At 40.5% G+C, this 18,422-nt stretch overlaps 1 protein-coding gene across 2 annotated transcripts in view; it reads right to left on the minus strand.

Moving 5' to 3' along the window:
• Window positions 1-18,422, minus strand: part of SLC22A5 (solute carrier family 22 member 5) — a 703,827-nt gene that overhangs the window by 194,981 nt on the left and 490,424 nt on the right. For both annotated transcript variants that reach the window (XM_044069191.1, XM_044069190.1), the window contains one exon: window positions 345-559. In XM_044069191.1, the coding sequence (XP_043925126.1) occupies window positions 345-559 (215 nt within the window). The remainder of the gene's footprint in view (window positions 1-344; window positions 560-18,422) is intronic.

An 18,422-nucleotide genomic window follows, 5' to 3' on the forward strand; every position in this document is an offset into this window, starting at 1 on the left:
CTCTAGTAGGTCTAGTAAGAGTTGTGTGCTTCATGGGTCATAGAGGATGACCTCTAGCTGGTCATGACATGGTAAGGAACTCTGCCTATGAAGACTTCGACATGGATGAACTCGAGCATCATCCTGTTTAACCAACCTAGAGTTGTAGTTGTTGCTACACAGTGGTCATTTTATACTAAAAAATGTTCTAGATATATTCCAAAAACATTTAAAATCTTATCTAAAACCGTTTCAGACACAGTGCTAAAAAATAATGGAATACATCTGTAACAGGAGTGCATTTATGACCATGACTAGTTTGCTTCTTTGCAGTTAAAAGCAGAATTTATCACATAAAATCATACCTGGAGGCAAAAGCTGAATAACTAAGAGAACCACCCCTGCAAGAAACAATATTCCAGACAGACTGAATCTTCGGGGACAGTACTGCAGAAGTAACCAAGATGCAATATATGCTGGGACCTCAACAACTGCTGACAGGAAGCAGTTTAAATAGGCGTCACCATGCAGGTTTGGAGTATTGAGTGACAATCCAAAGTAGCCAATGGTTATTATCATCCTTAAAGAAATACAACAGAAAACTGGTCAAGTTTAGTACTGTCTTAACATTTTCTACATGTAGTAACACAAGAAAAAAAGAAGTACACCAACAATGTAATAGTAATCTTCATGAATGATGCACCACTTTTTAGAAGTATAACACAAGAAAAAAAAATCAAACAATGCAAACTCTACCTCATATATTAAATGGAAGTCTTAGCAATGTTATTTTATTAATAAAACAATTTACTGTGATTCTCAGTTAAAGCGTCTACTGTATGACGACATGCGTGAATGGGCGTTCCTTCGTTGAAGGTTGTGCGTTAGGCCCGGCAAGCCAGCATATAAAACTCTACTGCCAATCATTAGCGGACCGGAGTTCCGCTGTGGCGACCCCTAACCGGGAAAAGCCGAAAGACACACACACACACACACACACTGTTCTACCATGTAATACTTTACAAGCAACTGTACGTGAATGGCAGAAGTAAAAAGAAATGAAAAACAAAAATAACAGCACTGGGCCATGTGACACTTATAAATACATTTTAGTTTACATCTGAAAGTGTTTTAGTATACTGTATCAGCGTTATGGCACAACAACAATCCCACCTATAAAATATAGGGCACAGATTATAGATATAACACTGGAGGTTTACACTTTGCTAATGATATTTTATTATTAAAGAAAACAGAATATGAGATATAACAAAAGCATTTATATATCTCAAAAAACAGATAACTTCGTGTCCAAAGCTTAATGTTCAAAACTGATTAACTAGTAGCTACCAATAAACTGAGAAGACAAGTTCTTGTGAGGATACATAAACCATATCTGGGAAACTACCCCTCTCCATTTCATCCATCCATCCACACCCTCTTTTTCCCATGTTTGCAGATAGGGTTGGGGTGTCACTTCAACAGTGACAATCATCTAGAGCCAAAGTTTACATTGCCGGGTGGATAGCCTTGCCACAGTAGTTTTTCCACAACACACTTGCACACATACACCAACATCTGTGGCAAATTCAGAGTGTCCAATCCACCTACTGCATGTCTTTGGAATGTGGAAGTAAACTGGAGCACCAGGAGAAAATCCACACGATTACAGAGAGACAATGCAAACTTCACACAGAAAGCATCCCAGCAGAGATTCGAACCAGGGAATCTCTTGCTATGTGGCAACACTGCTATCCACTGTGCCCCTGAAAAAGGCAGTTTTTATGTGTACCCCTCTAATGTTGGATTGGATGAAACGTAAAAGAATAATGGTCACAAGCATATATTTCAAGTGGTTGCTGTGTTATATGCAGCATGCCTCTTCACCCCTCCCCCAAAACACAATCACCTTCTGGGGACCATTTTGATATCACACTGGAACAAAGATGAAAGAACAGATAGCCACAGTAATACATTTCAACTTGCTACAGTTAAACATATCTATCAATCTATTTATCTGTCTAGATTAAGCAATCCTCGTTAGCCCTCCCCACATAAGTTAGTAACCTGTATATCCGCATTATGCTTATCAGAAAAGTGAAAAAAAAAATGACCAAAGCAATGCGTTTCAGTTTGTTGCTCCTCGATACACAGTCCACAGACAAGATACTGTGACCTTCTGATGCATTGTCTGATTATGAGAAAAGTTAAATGACCAAACAATCCCGACCCCTACACAAGATTGTGTGATCTTCAGTGCACACCTCCTTGCAGTGACAGTTCATGATAATGTGGGATTTCAGGGCAAAAATGAGGATGTCCACTAAGTTTGCATCAAAATCCCCTTATACAGCTAGAGGTCTTGGAGTTTCACATTCCCCAGAAGCTCTGCAGCTCTAGATATCCTGTGGTGCATTTTATGCCTTATTTTTAAAAGAAAATTACTTGTTAATTGTTCTTTGTTTTCCACTTTCCAAAAGAGTTAAGTATTTGCCCCAATATTGTGTGTGTGTGCAGATAAAATTAATGATACTATGTTACATACTGACTTACGTGGCCCCTGAAAAGCACGCCTATCACAAGATGCACATGTGCACGGACGCGCGCGCACACACACATATATAGACGCATACACGCACACAGACACAGCACACTTACCTACTAGCAAATTGGAGGAATGCCAATTCATCTACAGCACGTTTTTGAGTGTGCTGGAGAGAAAACCAGAGCACTTGGATAAAAAACACACAGAGACCAGGAGGACACACAAACTCAGCAGTGAAGGAATCACAGCCAGGAATTCAGCCAGAGAACCAGACTGAGACAACAATGCTATTCAGTTTCCATCACACACATCCTGTCCAGAATGCCAAAAACAGTGTGTACAACATGAACATCTGACTATGATAGAAAGTGCAATGAGTTATGGCCAACATCATATTTTTAAATACAATGAAATAGCTTACCACACACACACTCCTTCTCTACAGGTAGCCCTTGTATCCATCATACAAATGTACAACAGTTCTGCAAAGCATCTTGAAGATTGATTCACTGAAATGCACACTAGCTTCTGTAAAGTCAAATTAACAACTGTTTAACTTGATCATGACAACAGGGCCAAGAATATTTACCCAGAGACAGCCTCTGTACCCAGTAATTATAGCCAGTTTATTGGCTGTGTACTACACGGATATCTGATTGCAATAAAATAAGAAAAACAATGACAATAATTAGCCACACTGTGTTATGTCAACCATCTCCACTCACACCACAGACAGAAAGATACACACACACACACACACACACACACACACACACACACACACACACTTGTGAGCTAACCAATTACACCTGCTTTACTAAGTATATTCAAGATGTCTGACCATGTTTAAACAACTGAACAAAAACACAAACAATGGCCAGTTTGGCAATATTAATGAATTTCAGTTTAATGCTGTCAGAAGTATACAGTGTAACCCAGTGCAAATGACTTAATACTATATATATATATATATATATATATATATATATATATATATATATATATATATATATATCCATATACAGACATGCATATGTACATAAACACAGATGTGCACACCAACTACAACTATTTCACTGGCTTTGTGCACTTCAGATATCTATGGTATATGACTAAATAAATAGACAAATAATGGCCACAGTAATGTTTTTATATTACCATTATCAGAACCATTCAGTCCACATGCATGCACACACACACACATATATATATATATATATATATATATATATATATATATATATATATATATGCACACACACACACACACACACACGTATATATACTCACATAAAATACATTAATTCCTACAATCTGTCTTTCTCTACAGAAAATGTGACTTCTCTGCTACAGATTCCTGTCTTCCTCACCAGTTTAGAAGGACCTTGGATCATCTGCTTTACCAGCTACTTCTCTTTCAGGCTATATTTCCCATGGCTTTTGCATTCTTACTGTCTCATGAACCTGTGAATCTTGCAGTCTTCTGTAAAAATTCTCTATCTTATGACTTCTCAACAGCATTTCCTTTTACTTGTGTTCATGTTCAAGCAGCAGTAACATAGATGAAGTCGGTTATTTGTTTTTCTGTCTTTTGCCATGAACAACTGAACTGATGAGAGCCTGCGTCCCTCTAATTCTTACAGTTAGAAACTGTAAGATTAAAGTAAAGAAAACAATGATGTGTGTGGTGGATCCCTATTACACAGTGTTGTGCTACACTTTCTATCTCATAAGTTTAGCCACAGACAAAATATTGTAGGCATAACACACATGGCCCTTTTATAGCTGTGGTACTGTAAGAAAGTACTAGTTGTGACAATTATCTCCAGTACCTCATGGTCACATGAAAGCATCCATTTTTGAGTAACTCTCTACTTACTAATAACCTGAATGTAAATGTAACTCACCTGGAGTGTTCTACATACACCTAAGTACAGTGTCTGGACTGTGCTGAACATCTCTGTAGTTTACATAGCAACTAACTGTACAGTGGCTGGTTTCCACTTTATTTTCTAAACAATGAAAATTATAAAGCTGTAATGTGTGGCATTATTGGATGACTGTACTCCATAATGGTTTTATGATAGACATGCTTTACCCCTGCATTACCAGGCTATAATTCATACCACACCTTTCGGCCACCAAACCCGGACCGAAACACTAAAGGTGGAGGCGTGTCCATATTCATTAAGGATATCCACACCTCCAAGCTAGTTGCTCAGCATAATGCATCCGAAATTATCCAGGTTCAACTAACTCTGGGCAAAACCACAATCCAGATTGTAGCTTGCTACAGACCCCCCACCATGCCCCAGGATTCCCATTCCTCTTTTCTTGATACACTGAAAAATATTAAGGTACAACCCAACACTCTAATAATGGGTGATTTCAACTACCCCACCATTAACTGGGAAAACTACTCATGTACCAACTCTTTTGCTCAACGTTTTCTGAAAATCATCAATTCCAACGCTTTGGATCAACTTATCCACACCCCCACCAGGGGCAGCAATATCCTAGACCTGGTCATCACCGACATGGGTGACTGATGTTCCACACCAGAGGTCAGCTCCTTGTTGGTCAGATCTGACCACAAGCTAATCACCCTAGACATCCACATCCCGCTCTCACCCCCCATTAGGAAAACAACCTTAAAACTTTCTCCAAAGCCAACGTCACGCTTCTTAAGACAGAAGTGGCAAACTTCACGACACCCATGCAGATGGACAATAGAGGTACGACTGCTGAATCCTACACAAATGCACTTTATAAGCAATTACATGAGTGCATGGATCGTGCTATCCCTAACAGAACCAAGATGCTATCCTCCAAAATTAGGGAAGCCAATCTGGTGGTCTTCTGCCATAAACAAATTTTACAAAAGAAGAAAGAAACTGTTGCAAAAAAGAGTAAAATCCCACGATTGGAGGAACTGGTCAGCCTCAGTAAGAAGCTGAGATCCCTCGTAAAATCCTCCAAAGCTAGTTATGAAAACAAAATTGCCACTGATTCTAAAGACAACCACAAAGCATTCTATAGCTATGTCAAAAATCTCAATGGCAACACTCAGATCTGCTCTGAGTTACAGCACAATGACACTAAATATACAGAACCAACTGATATTGCCAACATCCTGGCAGATAGGTTCAGTGCTAACTTTACCCCTCTCTCACCCCTTAAAGGGCCCATCTTTATACTGGAAGAACGCAAAGTTCCTGTAATCACGGCTGCACAGGTAAAAACTTCACTCTCCAAAGCCAAGAACACAGCATCCATGGGACCTGACAACATCCCAGACTGCCTTTTACATGAACTACAGAATGAACTGGCATCCCACCAAAGTACCATGTTCAATCATAGCCTAACCTCAGGCTTTGTGCCCACTGAATGGCGCACCGCGACAGTTATCCCACTCCACAAAGGGTGACAACAGACCCTGGGAACTACCGCCCCATTAGCCTGACGAGCCTCGTCTGCAAGGCCATGGAATGTATCATCATGGAACTCATAAACAAAGACATTGGAGATCTTCAAACTCTGGACCCTACACAGTTTGGGTTTGTAAAAGGCAGATCATGTCTCCTAAACCTGATAGACTTCTTTGAAGTAGTCACCAAAGCCATAGATGAGGGTAAGGTGGTTCACACAGCCTATCTAAATCTCGCCAAGGCGTTCGACACCATCCTCCACTCTGGAATTATAGATAAGCTCACTATACTAGGTATAAATCCCTATGTCACAAGATGGGTTGCCAACTGGCTTACTGAAAGAACCCACACCGTGAAAGTAGCAGACTCCAAATAAGACTTCAGACCAGTGACAAGTGGAGTACCACAGGGTTCAGTCCTGGGTCCTCTCCTGTTTGGTATCTACTTCTCTGAAGTACAGGCTAACACAGATGGTTTTTGGCTAACTAAATTTGCAGATGACTGCAAACTAGGAGCCATAATTGAAACTCCTAACGATGTGGACATCCTACAAAAGGGCCTCACTGAGACAGATGCCTGGTGTCAAAGACATGGTCTCAAGCTCAATGCCAAAAAGTGCATTGTCATCCCCTTTGGTAAAAACTCTGTACCGATGAACTACCACATAGGCGGTAGTCTACTTAACACTGAAAGTGTGATAAGAGACCTTGGGACACAGGTGGACAGTAGTCTCTCCTTTGATAATCACATCGCCACAGTGGTCAGGAAATCCTTCTACGTGACACACCTCATCACAAAAGGTTTCTCATCCAGAAAAAAAGAGGTCATTGTTCCTATCTGCTCATCACTCATTAGACCCATTATAGAGTACAATGCCCCTTTTGGTATGTACCTCACAAGACATCTACAGCAACTGGAAAGGCCAAAAAAATACCTCAAAAAGAGGATTACTGGCCTCAAACAGATGCCTTACGCAGACCATCTCAAAAAAACTCCAGCTTTACTCCATCGCATATCGCCTACTCGGAGGCGATCTCTGCCTAACATACAAAGCTATGTCAAACCCAGAGCTGTTGGACATGCTCTACTTAAAGAAATCCCAATCCCTCCGAGCTACACACTCTAAGGACCTAAACCTTGTCATCACAATAAACAGAACATGCTGGAGGGATAGATTCCTGCCCCAGAGACTTCCCATACTCTGGAACAGACTACCTATCGATGTCAAACAGAGCTCCTCATTAGCACTCCAAGAAAAATCTTGATGATTGGATGGGTAAAAGGAAATTCAGGGGATTCAGGGATCACTTCTGTGGTTCTGCTTGACAGGGGCACAGGAAAATAATTTTCTTGGGTGGCAAAAGCCAGGGTACCTTTTTGGCTAGGCTTGTATAGGCCCTAGGGCCAATAGCCTAGTACTTACCTATGCACATATGGCAAAATATGAGTAATATATTTGTGTCATCTTTCCCAGTAATAAAACTCTCTATTAATAATGTTTAAAATGTTAAGTGGTGGCCAGCTATCAAATGATGATGTTAAGATAAAATTTTAACCATCATTAAAAGACACTACAGCCGTCCAGTGTTCTCCATTATCGTTCTTTGACACTATAATCAGTGTATTTAGCATTTCAAAACACTGTTCCTGTTCCTAACTTGATTCTTAGCCAATATCCTGCTACATGAGCTTTCCCAGAGGCATATTTTTCCTCAAATATATTATGGGGTTGGGAGGGTGGTTTAATGGCTAAGGTGTTTGCCTTACAAACACAAGGTGCAGGGTTTGAGTCTCACAAGGGATAATTGGCTAGGCTTACAATGGCTCCCAAGGGCAGTTAGCTTAGTACTAAACTACGAACTATGTACAAACTTTGCAAGTTACTGTACTTTTCCTAGAAACCTCTGAAATGTCTACTTGGCATCAGACTCTAGCATTCGCACAACTCTTGCTTTGTCCATACAAGGTTTCAAGCCATCTTAACTTAACATATGAACCATGTAATTTAGATCTGTCATTCTTATTTTACATTTGCTCTTATTTAAATTCAAATAATGCTGCTTTAAAGAATTCAGCAGCTTTATCAATCTGTTGTCATGCTGTTCTTATGGTTGACTCTCCATTAATAGGCCATCAATTACATTTAAAGCACCTTTCAAGCTTTCAGTTACTTGTGTAAGTTTTTTTAAGCACCTGCAGTAATGATGAAATACCAAAGCATGAGTAATGTGTGCCTTTCTAATTGTACCTTAAACTACACCTGCTTCATCTAGCTTATTGTGTCAGAAATCATGGGTTACATCTAGTTTTCAAAAGGAATTTAGTATTTGGCACTCTTAAAACTATATCTTCTAATTTACGCACTCAGTAATGCACTCTTTTAATCAACGTATTCAAATGTTGTAGATTAAGACAAAAGAAATTTCTGTCTTGCTTCATTACAGTGACTATACCATTCACCAGTTTTGTTGGCTTAGGTTGCTTCTTAATGACAACTAAGCATTTCAATGACTTTAATCCTACTCTATTTTTATTTCTAAGATTTGCTGGTACTTTTCTGGGAACATGCATTACTGGCCTTTTCAGAGGCTGTCTGTTGCAATATTCTTCTATCAGACTTCAAAGTCTGTAGATAAATTAACACAATCATGTAGACTCTTGCTATGGTTTTGTATACTATCAGAGATGTCTTTGTCTACTATGATTTGAAAAAAAAATAGTGTACTTTTTAAATTTTATACCCCCAGCAACAGTTTCTTACCCAATGGCAAAACCTGGAGCTCAAAATAGCTTTAGGTTTCTTCAAAAATGTTTGTAACTCCAGTGCTTCAAATGTATTTTCAAACAAATTTATTACAGTTTGCAACTATACATAACTTAAACTCAATATTCTGTCCAAAATTGTTTCTATGATCAGCGGTGGTGGTGCTGCGGTAGCATTGTCACCTCACAGTAAGACGCTGTCCGGTTCGATTCTCAGCTAGAGCGTCTTCTGCGTGGAGACATGCGTGAGTGGGCGTACCTTCATTGAAGGTTGTGCGTCAGGGCTGGCAACTCAGCACGTAAAAATCAACTGCCAATCATTAGCGGACCGAAGTTCTGCTGTGGCGACCCCTAACTGGGAAAAGCCGAAAGACACAACAACAACAACCAGAAAATCTGACCTACACTCATGATTCATTTTCTGATATGCGTTCGACATACCAGGAACCTTTTCAGGCCCAAATGTATTTGTCCGAGATATTATCCTCTGGCCTTTCCTACTCTAGGACTTGATGTCCTTGTATAGAAAAAGGCTGAACAAAGTGTATATTTACAGGCCTGCAGTAATAAATTAACTTTTCTCTAAGAGTTGCTATTTTCTTTTATTCTCCTATTCAAGGAAAATAAAAGACTTAAATATGTTCAAGCCTCCCTTTCTATTGACAGCAAGACTGTAACTCTTGTTTTTTTCAAGATACTCAGATAATCTTCTGGCAGTAAGGAATTAATCCAATTTCTGGATATATACAGCTTTAAGTTTTCTGTGAAATTCTTTCCCAAGAATGACTTCCTAGTGTAACTTATAATGTTCATCATCAGATCATTGTGGCAGTAGCCTAAACTATATTGGTTACATCTGCCCAAGATATTACAAGTGGCCAGCTTCCAAATCTTAAGGACACTTTCTATGCCCAAACTGCTGAACAGCTTGAGAAGATGTGTATAAAATCAGACAGTAGGGTGCCTAACCTTAAGAACTTTCTTGCCATCAATGTAGACTCTTCCCAGTGGGCTAGCATTTCTCTAGGACTGGGCAGAAAAGTACCCTGTTGAGGAATATCTTCCATTTTACCAACTTTTATGAAGAACACCTGGCTTTTCTGTCAGAAAAAAAGGGTTAGGACTGGTGTTTTTAGTGGTTATCACTAAAATGTTTACCTTAAAAGTTGCATTTGTAATCAAAATTCTGTATGTGGGAAGTACCTTTCAAAATAGTTATTTATTTATTTATTTTTTTGAGAAAAAGTTTTATTTTCTATTGAGAAATAAGCTAGGGGCTATGTCTAGTGGTTTTGGCGATTGTCATTACAAATTTTACCTCAAACCTTGTTTTTTTATTCCGTTTGTACTGCCAATTGTCCAAGGTTTCATCATGTGCATGTCCGACACTTTTTGGGTAGAGACATATGGACTAGGCTTCGGACTCTTCACTTTTTCCCACCACAACCCACAAAGAAGGAATCTGTAAGTCTTCAGGCTTCAACCTGGCTTCCTCTTCACCTCAGCCAATGATAAGCAACTCTGCTGTAGAGACTTCAGGTACCTCAGACCACTCATCATTTGCTTCTCAATACCACTTGTGTTGCTACCTGACAGGCATGTCTTCTGTGGCTGACTTACTGTCCTCTTCAGGCAAGGGAGAGCCACACTTTTTGTTGGAGGAGGGAGTGGATGATGCTTTGCTATGAAGTTCCCCCAAAGAGCTTGATTCCTTGGGAAGGGACCAGTCTTTGGATTGGTCTTTTTCTAGGTGGTCTCCCAGGAAAAGAAAAACAAAACGTTAAGCATTTTACTTCTCTTGTTTCATACAGGAGAGACAGGGAAGGTTGGTTGGGTTTTACTAAGGGTTTGTTTCAAGCCTTTCAAGCTTTGAATTCCATAAACTTTAAAAGAAAAAAAAAAAAAAAAGATTTTCCTCTCTCTCTGATTTGATTCTCAGTCTGAGACAGGAATTAGATTTAGAGTGTATTTCTCAAATTGTATGCCATGGGAAGGGAAATCAGATTCTGAGTCACGTTTTTCTTTAGATTCCCTCTCTGAAGATTTTTTTTTCTGACACTATTACCAGAATGAATGAGTTGTTTCAGTGGAAGCAAAAATACCACAATATCAGCAAATATATTATAATCTATTAGAGGTGGATTTTTCTCAGCCTGCAGCTGTTCTTCCTTGTATTACCAGGATAAGAAGATGTTTTCTTCACTGCCAGCAGTTTGCCTGACACTCAGCCTCAAGGTTTCTTTGCAACCCATAGATCAGACTCTGTGGTGATATCTGTCAAAACCTTTTTATTCCAAACATCTTTTGGCAGCTAACTATAGTCCTTCTGACAGCAATTTGGGAAGAAAGTTTGTACTTCTTCCATGCTAGCCTTCAGAGTATTGAATTGTCAGGCTCACACATCCATGTTTCTGCTGGATTTTTTTGATATGAGGAAATTAATTGTTGGTCTCCTTTCTTCATAGACTAAGACACCCCTGAATTCTTAAGTATCTTCTGTGTCTCAAGTGACTGAACACTCTTTAAAATGCTCTTACAGCAGCTGCTACTGGTCAGTTATGATAAGACTTGCCTGGCTATGTTCCCAGAATTTACTAGAAGATACCAAAAATGAGATCTTTAATGCCTTCCTGGATAAAGAGGCATTATTTGGTCCTGGCTCTGCTGAGGTCCTTAAAAGATGAAAAGAGAAAGTTAATTCACAGGGATCCCTGATTTTTCAACCACCATGGCAAAATACAATAGAAAAAATCCTTCTGATTCAGTTTTCTTTTATAGGAAACAAAATAAACAATCGCAGCAAGGCACAGATAAACACAGTTTCAGAAAGGAATGGCAGGATGTCTAAAAAAGAAGGGAGAATCTTCTTTGAACCAAGGACAATCTAAAAAAGCAGATTGACTACATCATTCCATGTGTTTTCCTCTCCACAGGCTGATATTCCAGTAAAGTTGTTTCAAAGTCTAGGTCTTTACTTCCCTCTGTGACAATAGATAACCTCAGACACTTGAGGTCTGAGAATCACTCAAAAAGCTTGCATCTGGCAGTGGGATTCCCTCCTTTTCAAGAGATTTCTATGCATCTCTCCAATTAAACCTCTCCATTTCCTCCTATCCTACATCAAATGCTATCTCAGGGAGTTATACAGCCTGTTCCCCAACATCAAATATGGTAAGGGTTCCTTCATGAAATAATCTTTCTGATAACAAACAGAGAACTTAGAGAACTGTTCTAGACCTTTCTTTTCTAAACTTTCCCATCAAAATCCCAAAATTCAAAATGCCTTCCCTACAGTCTCTGTTATCTCCCATTGCACCGCTCAATTTTTTAGTTACTCTGGACTTAAAAGATGTTTATCACTACATTCCTATACTCAAAGAATTCAGACATTTTTTACATCTTTCTGTGTCTGTTTCACATTCAGTTTTCTTCTTCACCATTTGGCTTGTCTACAGTTCCAAGACTGTTTACAAAATGCCTGACTCCTGTTTTACCATATTTAGACTGTCTTAGTTTGCAGATTCTTTTAAAAATTGTCAAGAATCTTTGCATTGGGTAAAGAACCCTCTTCTCAATCTCCGGTTTCAGGTAGTCATACAAAAATCTTTTCTCATTCTTTCTCACAGGATAGTGTTTCTGGGATATTTCCTGCATCCATCCATCACAGTGGATTTTTATGATCAGGATAAAGTAGAATTTTACCAAGAAAGATTTCTGATCGTGTCCAACCAGTCTCTGATCTCTTGCCAGGGAATATCTCATGATTTTGGATTTCATTGCTTCTATAGTTTTCATGATTCCTTTGGCCAGACTTCCAGCCCCTGCTCAGTCTGCAACAACAAATGCCTCAAACTTTTACTTGGGAAGCTGCTTCCAGGACAAGTGAGTGTTCAGGGTCTGTGGAACAATCAGGACATACAGAAACACACAAATGTACAAGAAATGCTCTAGTACATGCTCTCTAATCTCTAAATCATATTTGGTTTTTAGACCCTCTACTAGTAATCATGGGCAACACCACAGTAATATGATATATAAACAGACGGGACAAGATACTACCCTCTATGCAAACTAGTTATGGTAGCCTGGGAATTAGAAATTCAACACAATCTATCCCTACAGACTACTTACACTCCATCATAGCACAATACTATTGCAGACAAGCTTATCAGGATGAAGTCAGACCTTCATGAACAGAAGATGAACACAGGGGTATTCTAGGAATGTATTCATCTCTGGAGAACTCATCAAATAGATTTGTTTGCCTCCATTCACAACAGACAGTTAAAGAAATTCTGCTCCATAACTCCTTGCACAAAGGTCTGGAAGACAGGTACCTTTTTATACTCAAACAGAAATGCTTCTGTATGCATTTCCACTGTTTCCTCTGATAACCAGGGTTCTTCTAAAGATTCAAAGGATTCTCAGTGAACTGTGATGACCCCCTTTTAGCCTAGATAAAGTACAGTTGTGTAAAATCTTACCAGAACAGTAGACATCCTTCCCTTTAATGTTGCAGTACTCCTTACTAAAGGGATCCCCTGCCAAGGGTAGCTCTGTCCAGCCAGTATACCAAAGCCTTTTGTTTTCTAGAAGGCCAGTGTACGTCACACGTATAATCCCAGCTTGGCATAGAGCATAAAGGTGATGTACAGATGCAACTACCTCAGAACTGAAAAGCCCCAAGATGAACAACAGTCCAAGGAGAAAAAAGGAGTAACATGGTGCACCCAGAAAGAAAAAAAGGAAAGCGAGTAGAGAGAGAAAAGGGGGAGGAGGGAGGGAGTGAATACTGCAACAGTGAAGGGAAGGACAGCTACTGTTATGGTAAGGTTTACACAACTGTGCTACGCCTTTCCATATCACTGCAACAGTGAAGGGAAGGACAGCTACTGTTATGGTAAGGTTTACACAACTGTGCTACGCCCTTCCATATCACTGCAACAGTGAAGGGAAGGACAGCTACTGTTATGGTAAGGTTTACACAACTGTGCTACGCCTTTCCATATCACTGCAACAGTGAAGGGAAGGACAGCTACTGTTATGGTAAGATTTACACAACTGTGCTACGCCTTTCGATATCACTGTTGCAGTATTCCTTACTAAAGGGAGAGTACAAAAGCTCAACAGGAAACTTGGGAGGAGGAAGGCTCAGCACAGCCCTCAAGAAAGCCATGCAGGATAGCCCTGGCAAATCCAGCTCTCACCCTGGAAACCACATCCAGCTTGCAATGTTTAGTAAAAGTATGGACAAAAGTCCAAGCAGCAGCCTCAATGATAGATTTGGTATCCAATCCCCTGAAAAAAAGCACCAGAGGAAGCCACAGCCCTGGTAGAATGAGCCTTTACAGAACCAGAAAGGCTTTCCCATGAAAGGAGTAACAAAAGGAAAGGGCCTTAAAGTACAAGAAGAAATGGCTTGCTTAGAAACAGACAAACCTAAAGATCTAGGATGAAAGGAAACAAAGTTGCTAACACTTGCAAATGGCCTTAGTCTTATCTAAAGAATATCTAATCTGCCTATGTAAATCCAACGTGTGAAGAACCTTCTCACTAGCAGATTGCAGAGAAGGGAAACAGATGTGCAAATTAATAGACTGATTAACAGACCGGCTTGGGCATAAATGTAGGATTAGTAAGAAGAGACACCCTGTCCCTATGAAAAACTGAAAAAAGAGGAACAGCCATAAGGGCCTGAAGTTCAGACACCCATCTAGCTGAAGTAAGGGCCAAAAGAAGAACAACCTTCCAAGAACAATGCTGCAAAGAAGCTCAAGCTGCAGGTTCAAAGGGAGCCTGAGACAATTTTTCAACAACAAAATTAAGGTCCCAGGAAGGAGGAATAGGCTTCATGGTAGGCGTAATATGAAGGAGACCTTTAAGAAATTGTTTGAACTCAAACCTAGAAGCAAAAGGAGAAGTCAAACGCAGACAAGCAGAAATAGCTAAATGGTGAACTTGCAATTCACACAAATTAGAGAGAAGCTAAGGAACTTCCACAGAAAGTGAATCCTTGTTACAAGCAAGACATTAGTCAGAAAAAAATCTTCCATTTGAACTAATAAGATTTCCTGGTAGTGGGTTTCCTGGCCTCCTACAGAACCTGAATCACCTTCTCAGAATAAAGATGTCTAAAAGGGATCAAAACCCTATCACCTACAGTGTCAGTTGAAGAGTGGACAAGTGAGGAGGGATAAGAGACCCCTTGTTTTGTGTGAGTAGGGCCTCACTGTAAGGTAACGTGTAGTGACTGTCCTTGGTTAGGTGCAGAAAAAGAGGTAACCAATGGTGTCTGGGCAAAAAAGGAGTCACCAACAAGATTTTGGGCAAGTCCTGTTTTATCCTGAACAGGACCCCCGATATGAGAGGAAGGGGAGCAAAGGCATCGAGAAACATCCCCTTCCAAGAAAGAGAGGGTGTCCACCTTCCATTCCAGAGGACTTGGGACTCAGGTGCAAAACACAGGAAGTTGCCTGTTAAGACGGGAGGCAAAAAGATCTATCTGAGGAGTACCCAAATGGTGTACAAGGTCCAGAAACACATCTCTGTGAAGCATTCATTCGTGAGTCTGTGTTAGGGACCTGCTCTGAGAGTCTGTCACGTGGTTCTTTTCTGAAGGAATATAAATAGCCTGAAGAATCACCTGATACTGGACAGTTAGATCCCAAATCTGAAAAGCTAGTGTGCACAGGATTAAGACTGTGCCTCCCCCCCCCAATTGTCTGCAAAGATTTTGAGATGCCCTGAAAGAATGGAGTATGGAAGGCCTTAAGAGCAAGAAGGAGAGCTCTCATCAAAGGCCCTGAACCCTTAAAGGGCTGAAAGAAGTCCCTCACCCCACATTTAAGGCATCACAAAAAAGTTACCGAGAGGGAACTGGGGGCTGAAAAGGAATCCCTGGGTTGGGAGACAGCTGATAAATCCACCACAGGAGCTCTAGCTTGATGCATAGACAAGCAGGAACTAGAAAATCCAAAGGATGAGAATGTTGAAGCCATACTGACTTTAGGAAATACTGTAACTTTCTCATACGGAGTCTGGCTAGAAGATGCAAAAGAACAGTGGAAGCCATGTAACCCAAAGCACTTAGAAACTCCCTGGTCATAACTATGACCTGAGGAAGAAAGGATTGAAAAAAGGTAATTAGAGTCAGAGCCTTGGGTAGCGGCAGGGATGCCAGCATAGGATTTGTCTGGAAACTGCACAAGAGAAAAATATGATCCTGAGAAGGAGTCAGAAAGGATTTCTGGAAATTTACCATAAACTCCAGACTTTGCAAGAGGCAAACAGCATAGTGGAGGTGCTGAAGCAGGGTCTCTGGAGAGGAAGCCTGAATGAGCAGGTCGTCCAGGTAAGGAAAGATCTGTATTCCCCTCATCCTGCAAAAGCAATCAAAGGAGACAGGCATTTTGTTAAGACCCACGGGGGCAGTACAGAGACCAAATGGTAAAGCAGACAACTGATAATACAAGGAAGAAACAGATAAATGCAAATATTTTCTGAAATGAGGATGAATCGGGATGTGAAGATAGGCATCCTTGACATCCACACAGGCTAGGAAAGCCAGAGAAAGAAGAGGAAAGAGGGTCTGAACAGAGAGCATTCAAAAGGAAGGAACCTTCAGAAAGGTGTAGAGCTGAGAAAGATCCAGAATGTTTTTTTTTCCTGGGAACCAAAAATATTCTGGAATAAAACTCCTTCCCCCTTTGGGGAACAGAAACTACTTGGATGGTGCCTTGGGAAAAAAGGGCAGCTATTCCTGAGAAGGTTGAAGAATTCCCCCAAAAAAGGAGGAAGGGATTTCCACACCATGAAATACCCCTGACAAATGATAAACATTTGTAAAGAAATTTACAATCAGCAGTCACCTTATAAAAATGATCAGGTTTTGGGGGGGGGGGGCTTGGGGTTGGGAATCAGGAGACTGACAAGCTGCTGAAAGAGTGTAACAAGTCAGCAGGGACAGGAGGGACAGTAGAAGGTTTAGGAGACTACATTTGGAGGAGCTCATAATACGTCTTCTGGACATCAAGAAACATGGGTACAGTCTCATTTAAACAATTCTATCATACAAGAGATATTGTCCCCCAAAGGAAAGTTCCTCAAAGTGAGAATATAGGCTAATACAGTCCCTCCTCCTCAGAACCATAGTAGAATGGAAAAGGAATCTGAGAGGAGTAAGCCAAAGACTCTTCTCCAGAGTCCAATTCTTCATTAGAAGAGTCCTGCTCACTAGGCCTCTTAAGAAGTGTTGATGACCGGGAGGGGGGTGCAGGAACAGAAAGTCCCTGGAGGGTTCAAGGCCATGATAGCAGTTAACAAACCCTGTATAAAATCCTACCATTCATGCTGAGGATCCTTAGCAGTAGGGAAAATATTGTTTTGTTTTCTGCTTCTTTTTCAAAGAGACATCATCAGCTGTAAAGATCTTAGGAGGTTCGGACCTTTGCTGACACTCACTCAACACAGTGGGAATTTCTCCCTAACAAGAATGTGTGGAACACTCCATGGTCCTTTGGCTTTGGTATACTGGCCAGATGTACGGCTACGCTTTGCAGGTGATCCCTTTAGTAAGGAATAGTGTAACAGTGACATGGAAGGACATCAGTAATTCTCTGTTCTTTTGAAACTGGACAAGGGCAATAACCAGCTTTATAATAGAATGGACATTCTCGTGCACGACAGAGGTTGTCTGATACACCCCAACATTCAAGTTCTTTAACTCACTATCTGAATGACAGAATTGTGATAGTGTTTAGGCACCTGTTTTCTCAGGATGTGCAGCAAGTATTAAAGGAGGCTACAAATCCTGCTACTACAAAGATCATATTTGGCCAAGTGGAAATTATTTTCCAGTTGATTCCAATCCCGGAACCAGGAATTTTTTCAGGCCCAAATGTATTTGTCTGAGATATTATCCTCTGGCCTTTCCTACTCTTTTATAAAGATTCACATATTGTCCATCTTTGCTTGTGTGCCACATATACCTCTTACATCTTTTTTTCCCTGCACAAGTGAAACAATTCTTTAAAGGAGTTTTACATGCACACCTATCTAGAAAACAGGTGACCACTTGTTTTTTTAACACCTTTATTGAATTATCACTTGTAGGTGGCCACGGTGGTGCAGCGGTTAGCATTGCCACCTCACAGCAAGAGTTTCTCTGGTCCGATCCTTGGCTGGGATGCCTTCTGTGTGGAGTCTGCATGTCCTCCCTGTGGTCGCATGGATTTCCTCCGGGTGCTCTGGTTTCCTCCCACATCCCAAAGACATGCTGTAGGTGGATTGGACACTCTAAATTGGCCCTAGGTGTGAGTGCGTGCGTGTGTGTGCCTTCTGTGGAAGGTTGGGCGCCGGGCTGGCAACTCGACACTGTAAAACTCCACTGCCAATCATGAGTGAACAGGTGATCCGCTGTGGCGACCCCTAACTGGGAAAAGCCGAAAGAAGAAGAAGAAGATTGAATTATCACTTGTGACATAGGCAAATTTACATTTTTATAAAAGTAATCAAACTGTATTAGCAAGTTCATGTTTTTAAACATTATACTTCACATATATTGCTATATATCGTATAACCTAAGCAACATTACATAAATTATTCAATTCCTGCCCCTTTTTCAGGTGACCACTTCTTGGTATCATAATTCTGTGCAACAGAAACTTACACTTTCTCATTCTGAACTTGCTCATGAGGCTGATTATGAG

The sequence above is a fragment of the Protopterus annectens genome, chromosome 4.part0 (genome assembly GCF_019279795.1).
Source record: "Protopterus annectens isolate FY-2018-M chromosome 4.part0, PAN1.0, whole genome shotgun sequence".
NCBI classification, from domain to species: domain Eukaryota; kingdom Metazoa; phylum Chordata; order Ceratodontiformes; family Protopteridae; genus Protopterus; species Protopterus annectens.